This window comes from Accipiter gentilis, chromosome 15, assembly GCF_929443795.1.
Source record: "Accipiter gentilis chromosome 15, bAccGen1.1, whole genome shotgun sequence".
Taxonomy (NCBI): Eukaryota; Metazoa; Chordata; class Aves; order Accipitriformes; family Accipitridae; genus Astur; species Astur gentilis.
The window spans coordinates 11,696,405-11,706,699 of record NC_064894.1 but is presented as its reverse complement, the minus strand read 5'-3'; the positions used below and the strand labels follow the sequence as shown (position 1 = coordinate 11,706,699).

The 10,295-nt window shown below is 40.1% G+C and overlaps 1 protein-coding gene across 4 annotated transcripts in view; it reads right to left on the bottom strand.

Moving 5' to 3' along the window:
* Nucleotides 1–4,584: 4,584 nt before the first annotated feature.
* Nucleotides 4,585–10,295, bottom strand: part of ORC3 (origin recognition complex subunit 3) — a 40,729-nt gene continuing 35,018 nt past the window's right edge. For 3 of the 4 annotated variants that reach the window (XM_049818197.1, XM_049818199.1, XM_049818200.1), the window contains 3 exons: nt 8,538–8,654; nt 7,293–7,372; nt 4,585–6,055 (listed from right to left, as the gene is read on the bottom strand). In XM_049818197.1, coding sequence (XP_049674154.1) covers nt 5,950–6,055; nt 7,293–7,372; nt 8,538–8,654 — 303 coding nt within the window. In that variant the 3' untranslated portion in view covers nt 4,585–5,949. The remainder of the gene's footprint in view (nt 6,056–7,292; nt 7,373–8,537; nt 8,655–10,295) is intronic. The other variant, XM_049818198.1, reaches the window with a different exon arrangement.

The window sequence follows — 10,295 nt, the reverse complement described above, 5'->3', positions numbered from 1 at the left end:
GAGTGTTTAAATGAAAACTTTATTTACTAGCAATAGTGGGTGGGTCAGAATTTTCAATCAGGAGAACGAGGTGGATGAAAATCTCAGGTTATTCTTCAGAGGCAAAGAAATTTTCCTTAAATTGGCTATATTGTTTCCTGTTGTGGAAGCAGTTTGGTACAGAACTGGCAAGGAACTGTTGATTTAACTTGCTGCAGCTGACTCAAACAGCTGTGCTTGTCTTGTCTTCCTTCAGATTTAAGTGACACATCAGAGGAAATCTGTTCATAAGATAGAGCAGGCGCTTGCACCACAAGCTGGAACTACGTAGGTATTGGAAGAGCTAAAGGTGTGTGATCTTTGTGTTCAGGGTCGAGGAGTTTGTTGTTGGATGCATTCAGCTGTTGCCAGACTGCTGTATCAGTGCTGGCTGCTGCTGTCTGTGTGATTCTGAGTCTCGGTGTGAATTACTGAAAAGTTACTACATGGCAAGTCCAGATCTGTGTGCTGTGGGGTAGAAGTATTGCTTACCAAATTACTTGGGTTATCTGCTTCGGGGACCTCAAAGCAGTTTCAAAGTACTCCTTTGATTATAAACTGTTGTCTTCTCTAACTTACTATCAACTTCTGGTTAAGTGGAAGTCTGTTGTGTAATAGATCTTTGTACCATTTCAAATTAACGGATGAGTTTTGGTTGAAATGTAATTGAAACTTCAGCTGGTAGATACACACATTAATTGGCTTGTGCTGATGCTTATGATACCAGAGAAGCTGTGTGATGAGCTCTAGTTGTTAGTGAACTTTTATTCATTTAGTATTGAGATTAGAGGTTCAGAATTAGGCACATTGCCACAGTATCAGAGTGTTTGCTGCCCACTTTCCTGAAACCTATCTTACCTTAATGCTTGGATTGTCTTTACTATATTTTCAGTCTCACAAATGGGAAGTCTTTTGCTAGACTCCCCTCTTGGGTCTTCTGTTAGTGAAGATAAAACTATCAAGGGCTGTAACTTCTGTTGTCTGCCTCGGGGTTCTCGGTCCCTCTCCTTCCTGCTCCTCATTTTTTGACTTCCTTTTATTGTTAACTTGCCCGGTGTAGGAAAACCACTGCTTTTAGACAGACCACTACCCAAATTCCAGCATCCTGATACGTCTCCTGTATCTGCTGTGTTCTAGAAGATCCTTGTTCTGACTTGATAGAAATGTATGTATACATACCTAACTGATAATTTGAGATAGGAGAGTAGAATTAAGATAGCAGCTATTGTGATCGACTCTGCATCTCAGCTTATCTTTTCCTTTGGGATATTAAGAGTTATTATAAATAGGAAGTGATGTCATGTTAGCACCCAGCCACTCCTGTGTTGCTCCAAATTAATGCATAATAAGCAGTCTTCTGGCAGATTAAATATAATGCCACCACGGGTGCTTAGGCATCACAGCTGTGGTATGCTTAATTTGTGCTCATTTTGAAAAGGAGGTTGCATTCTTTGAAATTCTTCATTTTTTAACCTGCTGCTTGTTCTGTCTTGGGCTTTAAACTGGCTCCCTTTTCTAATCTCAGTGCCAGTATCTGATGTGATGAATTTCACTTGAAAGGCTTGTTCTAACTTATTCTTTAGTAGGGAAATGGCTGGCTGCTTGATTGCTGATGAAGAAATTGGGAAGATTGGGGTGCTGTGAAGAGCAGGCTGGTGCTTAAAACCAAACCTGCTTTGGAGAGCCTTTTGAAAGGCTTTTGAGTCAAGTAGAAATGGGCAAGATTCAATAACTACTCAGTTCTTGGCACATTTTGTGGTGGCCACATTTAGAGTATTTTTGCAGTTTTTGTGTAACTGCAGTCTGTCCAAAAGCAAAGTAAGCTTAACAGAGCGAAACCAAGTATCTTGGATAACCTGTTTTTAAGGTAGTGATGTGTCAGTTCTTTTCAAGCAGACTGTCTACTTAAAAAGCAGTAGGTATGTCCTGACTGTGTGTTGATTTTTGTGTCTAGATGTGAAAGCATATAACCATAAGGTTATTAAGCATTTTTCAAGGCTGAAAAGGAAGGAGATTCAAGCAATCTTGTGTGCTGATGCTTGACATCTGCCTGTGTACTCTTGAACAGCAAGACCATTAGCAGATTCTGGTTAGAAACTGTTTTGTGAAAGCTCTCTCCATTCCTGAGTTGGGAATTGGGAAGGATTTGGTTCTATGATTCCACAGTGGGGAGGAAAAACCCAAAGCTGTAAAGTATTGAGAGTTTATGCTCTTGTTGTGAACCAGTGTTCATGACCTTTGTATGGGAAGCCATTCTCTGAGATGGAACATGTGAGGTGAATGTTTGGCTTTTACAGGTACCTGGCTTATTCTTGTATTTTACTGGTGTTGCAGGCTCCAAGATAAAAGAAAAATTACTAAGTTTGTGTTTGAAACCAGTAGTGCAGTAGTGTAAAGAGGCATCAAAGAACAGCATCTGTAACAGTAGGGGAAAATGGTAAACTATTCGAATGAGTTAATTTACTTTCAGGTCTGATTTTTGGCAGTAGTTTTCTTGAAAGATGTGGCTACTGAAGAATACAATACAGTTATTAGTTCAGAGATGAGAGTTTACATTGTTCCAGTTTCAGAGCTAGCACCACAATACAAACATAGGGGTTTTTTTGGGGGGGGGAAGGGGGGGAGTCATGTTTGCTTTTGATGAACATTGCAGACAGAGAAGGCTTCCTGGAGTATCTGCAGAACATGGTATTACTGTGCAGACAGTTGTAGAAACTAAGATTTTAAAATATATATATATGTATAGGCAGTTGAAATCTCCTGTACGTGTATTTCAGCTAAGGTATATGAATATGAGGGTGAGTTTGGTATATTTACAACAAAAAGTAGTAAAATAAGTTAGAGGAACCAAATGTAAAATTCATACTATATAGCCAGATTATCTGCAAACAGAAAGCCTGGTGTTACTAGACTCCTAGCACCAGAATTCCATTGAAGGAGGAAAAGCACAAGCTGCTTTTTCATAGCTGTAGTGTCTCTGCTGTTACTGATGTTGGTTCAGACTTTAGTGATGTTAGGCTCTTTCCAGGCAGCTAGGACTCTGACTACACAGTCCAGCCTCTGAAGAAAGGGAAACTAAATGAAATTTATGACTAGTTCTGTTTAGGTTTTTAACTGTCCAACCTTCCTACCCTCCTTGCTGAAGAAAATTACACAGTACTTCCTGCATAATTTTAATCAATTATTTCCCCTTTATACATTTTACAGTCTGAAGTGCCAAGTACCGAATTAAAAATCTGATCCTGAGAAACTGTATATAGCATAGCAGTCATGTGACTTTAGGCTTCAAAATTTGTTACTAGTTGAAGAATGGCCATTACCTGTTGATTTTGCAGTTCCAAGGTTATGTTGCCTGCATATTTGGGGATTAAAAGCCACATGCTGTTGAGGCTTGCTTCCCTTTATTTCCAAGTGTTCTACCCTCCGAAGGTGTGAAAGTCAGATGGTGTGTGTTTATCTTGCATTGGGCAGTTAGGGTTGGGGAGGCTGCAGGCAGGTGGCAGAGGACAGCTGCGCGGTGCACTTGGCTCTGTGTTCTCCTGCAGATCAGTGAGACATTCGGCTGTTTTGCTGCTCCCTTTCATTTGTCAAGTGTAGTGGCAAGATAAATAGGTGAGGTTCAGGGCAGAGGAGGGCTATTCAACATTCTGCTCCTACTGAAATTTCTCCCTTCCCTTGCTGCTGCTTGGAAGCCTTACATACAACGACCACTACGATGCAAGTCCCCTAGCCTGGTCTCTGGAGTGAAAGACAGTGGAACTTGTTTGCCCTGTGTCTTGATGGAAAAGAGGAATTTTGCAACTGCTCCACTGAGATCCTAAAAATTCTTGCTCTGAGTTTTCATCATTATGTTTCCTAAGTTGTATGTTTAGCCAGTGTAAAGGCTGATAAACTACTCGTCCTCCTCAGCCTCTTAATTTTGTCTGGCAACATTTAGAACTGGGCCCTCCCTTTAATACAGCAGGAAGTGTTGGTGTGTCTGTGCAATTAGAGCAGTGGGGAAATCCATGACTCCTACCTTCTCTGAGGGTACTTAAAACAAGCCTAACCTATCTTCCATACATTCCTGGCTAAGCAGCCTGGTAAGTCACAGGTTCTTGTCATAGGACCTCTCCCCACCTCCCCCAGTACAGATCTGGTTTGTGCAAGTGATTCAGTCTTTCATGCTCCAGGCTATCATTTTCAGCTGTTTTGAGTAGGCTGAAGTGCCAGTGCAACCAAGTGGGAGCACCTGGATTCTAGTGACAGCTGAACACATGCACTAAGAGCAGCACTTAAATGCGTCAAGTAGAAGGAAAGTGAAGTCTGTCATCCTTTCTCAGTCAGCTGAGGAAGTCTGGGTGTTTTTTGGAGGTAAACACAGTCTTTTACAATAAACTCAGTAATCACCATTCAGCTTTTAAGTAGGTGGGGAGAGACTAAGTCCAAACACTTTTCTCTTAACTGCAGCCCTTTCCTAGGTGATAGCACTGACCCGAAGTCTCCACCCATACCACTGAGGTGCATGTGTCACAGCCCTCAGGACAGCTCATCAGTGTATGGCAGGCATACATGCTGTTCTGGAGGGAAACACAGCTTTTACCCTTTGGTTTCTAAGGCTTTTTTCCATGTTTGGAAAATGCTGGATGCTGACATCAGCATAAACACACTTGCTCCCCAACCCTGGTCTGAGGGAAGTTGAAGCTTAATGCAGTAAGATCTGCAGTGTAGCTTTTGAGTGAGTGTGAAAAAAAAAAAATGGGGCTGGTTAGGACATACCCATGTTACTCTGGTATCTGGAATCAGGTATGGGTTTTTCTTAACAACTTCAGCTTTCTTGGGGACCAGAACACTGGCAATGACCATGATTTTCCAACACTTCGGCACAGCACTTTATTTGTGGCTGTTGTTACAATATAAAGCAGCAGCTGTGAGCCATTCCAGTCCAGTTCGTACAAAGGGGACAGCACTGGTAACCCTTACTGAGGTGTAGGCACTGCTCCATCCTGGCAGAAGCTCGCAGTGCATCCTGGGCTTGCTTAGTGCAGAGGGCCAAGTGTTCACTGAGAAGGTTCTTTGACTGAAGAGCTGTCAGCTGAGAAGTGCTTTTAACATTCTTGGCCAGCAGTTGTTATTTTCACACAGCTGTTTCCTTTGTTTGCTTCCTTTCCTCAGCAAAGAGAAAAATCACAGTGTGTACTTCAGGTGTGGATTTTACTACCTTTGTCCAATGTGCGCGAGTTCCATGTTCTCATTTAGTCTATGCTGACACAAGTTCCCCTGCCAGCAAACATCAGCTAGTATTAGTCAACTTTGCTAGAAAAAGGGAATTAGTTGAACAGTTTGCTTTTGCTTTTCTCAAAGAGCAAAAAATCTGTATCTTCAAAATTATTCTGTCCCTTTCTCTTCCTCATGAAGGAGTTTTCAGGGAGTTATGACCAGTTTTGGTTTGAAAAACATGCAGCAGAGGCTGAACATGGAAGCTTATTGTCTTTTTTAGCATGCTGGCTTTATTTATTTTTAAATCTGTAGTTAAAGGATCTGGAAGGCATTTCATAATGATGACTCAAATCCTGTCAGCTTATAAGCAAGTTAATAATACTGCTTCATCACTTCTGTAGCTTACACAGCCAGTGTTGTCCTTTTGGCTTGCTAGCCTGAATTGTATCAGTATCGTGTTAAATATCACACATGAAAGAAGATTAAAACTGGCACAACAATACCATATTTGGAACATGAGCATTAATAGAGCAGTACATTACACAGGGAGGCTGAGTATTAAAACAACAACATTGCTATTCAGGCCTATCCAGGCACTTGGAATGTATCTCACAACATTCAGTCATCGTTGACTTTGACTCAGTATGCAAAGTTAGCGAGGACTAGTTTAGTGGGAATACAGCCATTGCACAATGTTAGAAAGAACAGGTTTATTAAGATCTCGGTGGCACATTAACAGCCTCCCCACGTCAACCTTGCCACGTGGTCAGTTTTCTGCTTGCTAGGCTTTATGAAGCCTAAGAGTTCTAGCTCGGAAACGGCTCGAATAAAACGAGCACTGGACATTTCAGTAAAGGAAAGGGAGTACACTTTTTTATGACATATATTGATAGAGACACTGTTCTCTCTAGGAGGTGAAGATTTCTAAGTCATGGTAAGCACAGATTACACAAAATGTTTTGCACACTAAAATTGCTGGAAATAAGGGCAGAGCATCATCTGCCTACAGAAGCACAAATCTTCAATCTAATCAGTATTTCTTTTGCTACATGCATACAATTTGGCAACAAAGGAAGACTTCCTTTCCCCACTGCTAAGAGAAGCTTAAAGCCTAAAAGATATTATTTTTGTAGTGTCTAAGAAGAAAGAATTTATACTTCCACGGCCCTTGACAAAAAAAGGGAAGATAAATAATTGTAGAGGATTTTTTTGAGGTTTCATAAAACAGCACCACCTTTTCGTTACTTGATATTCACTATACCTTTCTTGCTGCCTTCCTGACACACAGCTATATATCCTTGAGTTAAATAGAGAATTTAGTTTTGTATTAATTACCAGTGGAGCTTGTAAAAACAGAAGGGCGTTATAATAAAGGAAAGCTAGGTGTAGTATTAGACCACATAAATATTCTTCCTGTAGTTAAGCCTCCTTTTATACAACTATTCATCTTTTTTCTGTGGCAGCACTACTGTTGTAGCCATGAGTTGGTTCCAATGCTCATCCTTTAAATATTTTGCAGACCTCAGTTAAGAATCAGGACAAAGTGAGAAGCAGAATGGGTGTTTTGTGGGAACTAAAATTCTCAACTCTAAGGTACTAGAACTCATGACTTCTACAGAGACACTACTTTTGTAATCATTTCCTCTGCTAATGCTTCTATCTTCCTCATAATAACCTGTCTCTATTTCTCCATCTGCTCTCTAGGTCACGGCTATCCTATCATCTGTTCCCCAATAATGCTCTCCCCCTATACAGCAGCTGTACCCAACTCTCAGATGATTTAACCAGATGATTAACTAGAATAGTTCAACTGGTTTTAAGGACTGTTGGTTCTGTTTCAGATCCAAACACCTCCTATGGACAAAAGCTGCTCTCTTACCTCACTGCCCCCAGCCCAACTATTTCAGCTGATCTATTTCTGTGACATTTTCAGTACATTAAGGCTTTTAAGACAACTAGTTTTAATTTTTCTGGAATTAGTTATCTGTGCACATTAAGCTGTATTTTAAAAATCCTGGTTCATTAATCCTGTAAGCATTTGAATGTCAAACTTGAGAGAAATGAAGAAAGGATACTGGATAATGTCATCCACCTGGTCTGAGGAAGGTGCATCTGCATTTGGTCCCTCAGCTGCCATCACCACAGTTGAGAAAGCCTAGAAGGGGAAAAGCAGCACAGATTTAACACATTTCATAGAGAGAGCTGCATATATTTAAAAAAAAAAAAAAAAAAAAAAAAAGAGCTGATGACTATCACTCCGGAGGAATGAGATCTTGGAACGGTAACTCCATGAGAATGTCAGTTCAGCAGCAATCAAGAGCAAGCAAAGCTACATATTACCATGGCAGGAATATAGAATGAAAAGACATCACTCCATGAACTTGTGTGCCTGCATTTTAAATCCCAATATAGTTCTGGTCCCTGACTCATAAAAAATACAGAACTGAAAAGTGTTCTCAAAGCACAACTGCTTAAACATTCTGGAAAAATGAAGGAGCTAAGTTGGCTGTGAAGAAATTATGAAGTTGAGGGACAGCAAGAGGCTGGTTAGGAATCTTCTGTCCACTTTTATTTCCAATACACAAACAAGGCAGCAGCAAATAGAACAAGTAAAAGGCATGTCCTCTGCACTGCATGTAGTTATGCTATGGAATATCTTACCAGAGGATGCTGTGGCTGCTAAAAAGTTATATTGGTAATGTAATCCAGGTAGGCTTACAAAATACAGAGAAACCATTCCAGTTAAAGAAACTCTAGAGCTAAAACATGATTGTTAGCTAGGGAGTATTTGGAGAATGTATCATATTAATGTAGGTTCTCTTGTTATACTCTCTCTGCTTTTGGTCACAGTATGAGATAGGATATCAGGCTAGAAGGACCTTTGTTCTGCCCTAGCACAAGCATTCTCTCGAAGAGCCCCACACTTGGCAAGCAGCAGCACTTTCCCATTTCCATAAAAGTGTCACAGAAAACTTAAAGGTAGCTTTGTGAAGAATAAAATCTGATCTGTGCCGAGCATAAAATAGAAGCAGAAGCAAAAGATTTTAATCATGGAGTAATAATGCTGAAAATAAATGATTCACAGTAGTCAGAGGAAGACTCTGTGGGCTGGTCATTAGAGTTACTGTGTGTTCTTGCACAGGAGCAACTAAGGAATGCCATGATTTAAGCTGTGAAAAGGGGCACTAAAGAAAAGCAGACATGCAGCATAAAAATAAATCAGAATACTGAGAGCAGGTAAAGGCACTGCAGACATGCAGCATAAAGATAAATCAGAATACTGAAAGCAGGTAAAGGCACTGGTTGCATTGTCAACATACCTCTAACCAATCAACGAGATTAATCAATCTGCCACACTCCAAATGAAGTTTATACACTATGCATATGTCAGGAGCTTTATTAGAAATGCTTCCTCCACCACTTTTCAAAGCTTGATTCTGATGAAAAAAAATGAAAGCAGTAACTTCGATCAGTGTTTAATCTTGAACAATCTCTAGGGCTACATATAACATTATTTCACATAGCAGGTATTTTAACCAAATGTTTACTGGATGTGTGTTTAATAGCAAGTAGTGGTACAAAGGAAAAAACCCCAGGAAATAAGAAAACATACCATTAAAAAAAACACAACACAAAACACACATAACGAAAAAACACCTAGGTAATTCACTCCTGGTGTTCCTTCTACAATTCTGTATGCTTAGGCAGTGTCTAATGAGTGATTATGTGATTAGGCTTTTCCCCAATTCTTTTGCTAGTTCTATTTACATATCAGAGAGAGAGACTGTGTTTTGTGGATTCAGGAAAAGAAACTAGTCATGATTTGCCTCACACTGTAGTGTGTAGAAAACAGAAAAGTATCCCTCCCCCCCCACACACCCGCAAAAGGAAAGAGGAAGTCTTAGTATAGATCTAACAGATGTAGTAAAAAGCAGAATTGCTTCTCTAATCTCAGAGTTTTATCTTTGAAATGTAACAATTGTTTCTCTCTGGCTTGAAACTCAGCACCTATAAAGGCAAAAGTCTGATTTCTCACAAACTATTCTATATCAGGTCATCAGCACTGAACCATTTACTTGAGAAGTAAAAAAGCCACTTGAGCCAGAAGCAAAAGTCTCTGTAGAGCTACAGAAATTTACAACATTTCATAACAGTTCATAATTTTTTTTTCAGTTCCATGCACTCAAAGAAGCCAGCTCTCTTAACATGAAAACAACCACTGATTGTTCGTTTCAGTGCATAGAAATTTTTGCTAAAATAACTTTACATGCTACTAAAATGTGCCAGTTACTTTTGGGAAGTCTGTAAAGCCCTAGAAAGAATACCTTCATAAATAAATGCTTTTCAAGATAGGAAAGAAGGTTGGGCAAAGAATGTAACTTTGCTCGAGAATCTCTAGCTTACCTTTCATAGATCTCAATCCCTGCAATTTCTGAGGCTCAGATTCAGTTTGGACTCTAGCACTTATGAGACATTTCACAATTTCCAGAAAGCCTAACAATTTTCAAGTTTATTTATTCTGTACATGGAACACAAAAGCTGTAGCCCTTATGTTAATGTCTGTCAGTTCAGTTCAGATGGTCTCCAGATAAATTCAGAGTAACATGGCTAAACCCTCAAAATGTTACACTCTAGACTATAATTCAGGAACATACCGTAATAGTTTCAAATGCTACTGTGTTACTAACTGGCACAGGTGAAGTTACACCTTCTGGCTGATGTAGTGGCTCTAATGCCCACAGGGATAAGCCTACACATTTTTCTTTTCCCCTCTGCTACTTCTCCTAACTCTGTGGCTTCCTACACTTCGCTTTGATTTTCTAATCTTAAGGTCAGAACAGTTAGCACAGCCAAGAGGATGCAACTTCTAGAGCAAAAGCACTCTCCTGGAACAGGTTCATCTGTAGAAATTAATATCTAGCTGGATCACAGGCAAATGCCAAGAATGATCCAGGGAAGGTGTTACTGATTGGCAGTGCAGAGTTTCTGCCAGTACCTAAAGAATTCAGCCTCGCTTGTGATAACTAGGCCACGTCTTTACAGCATAGCGGGAGGGAGCTGCAGCTGCGTGCAGGGAA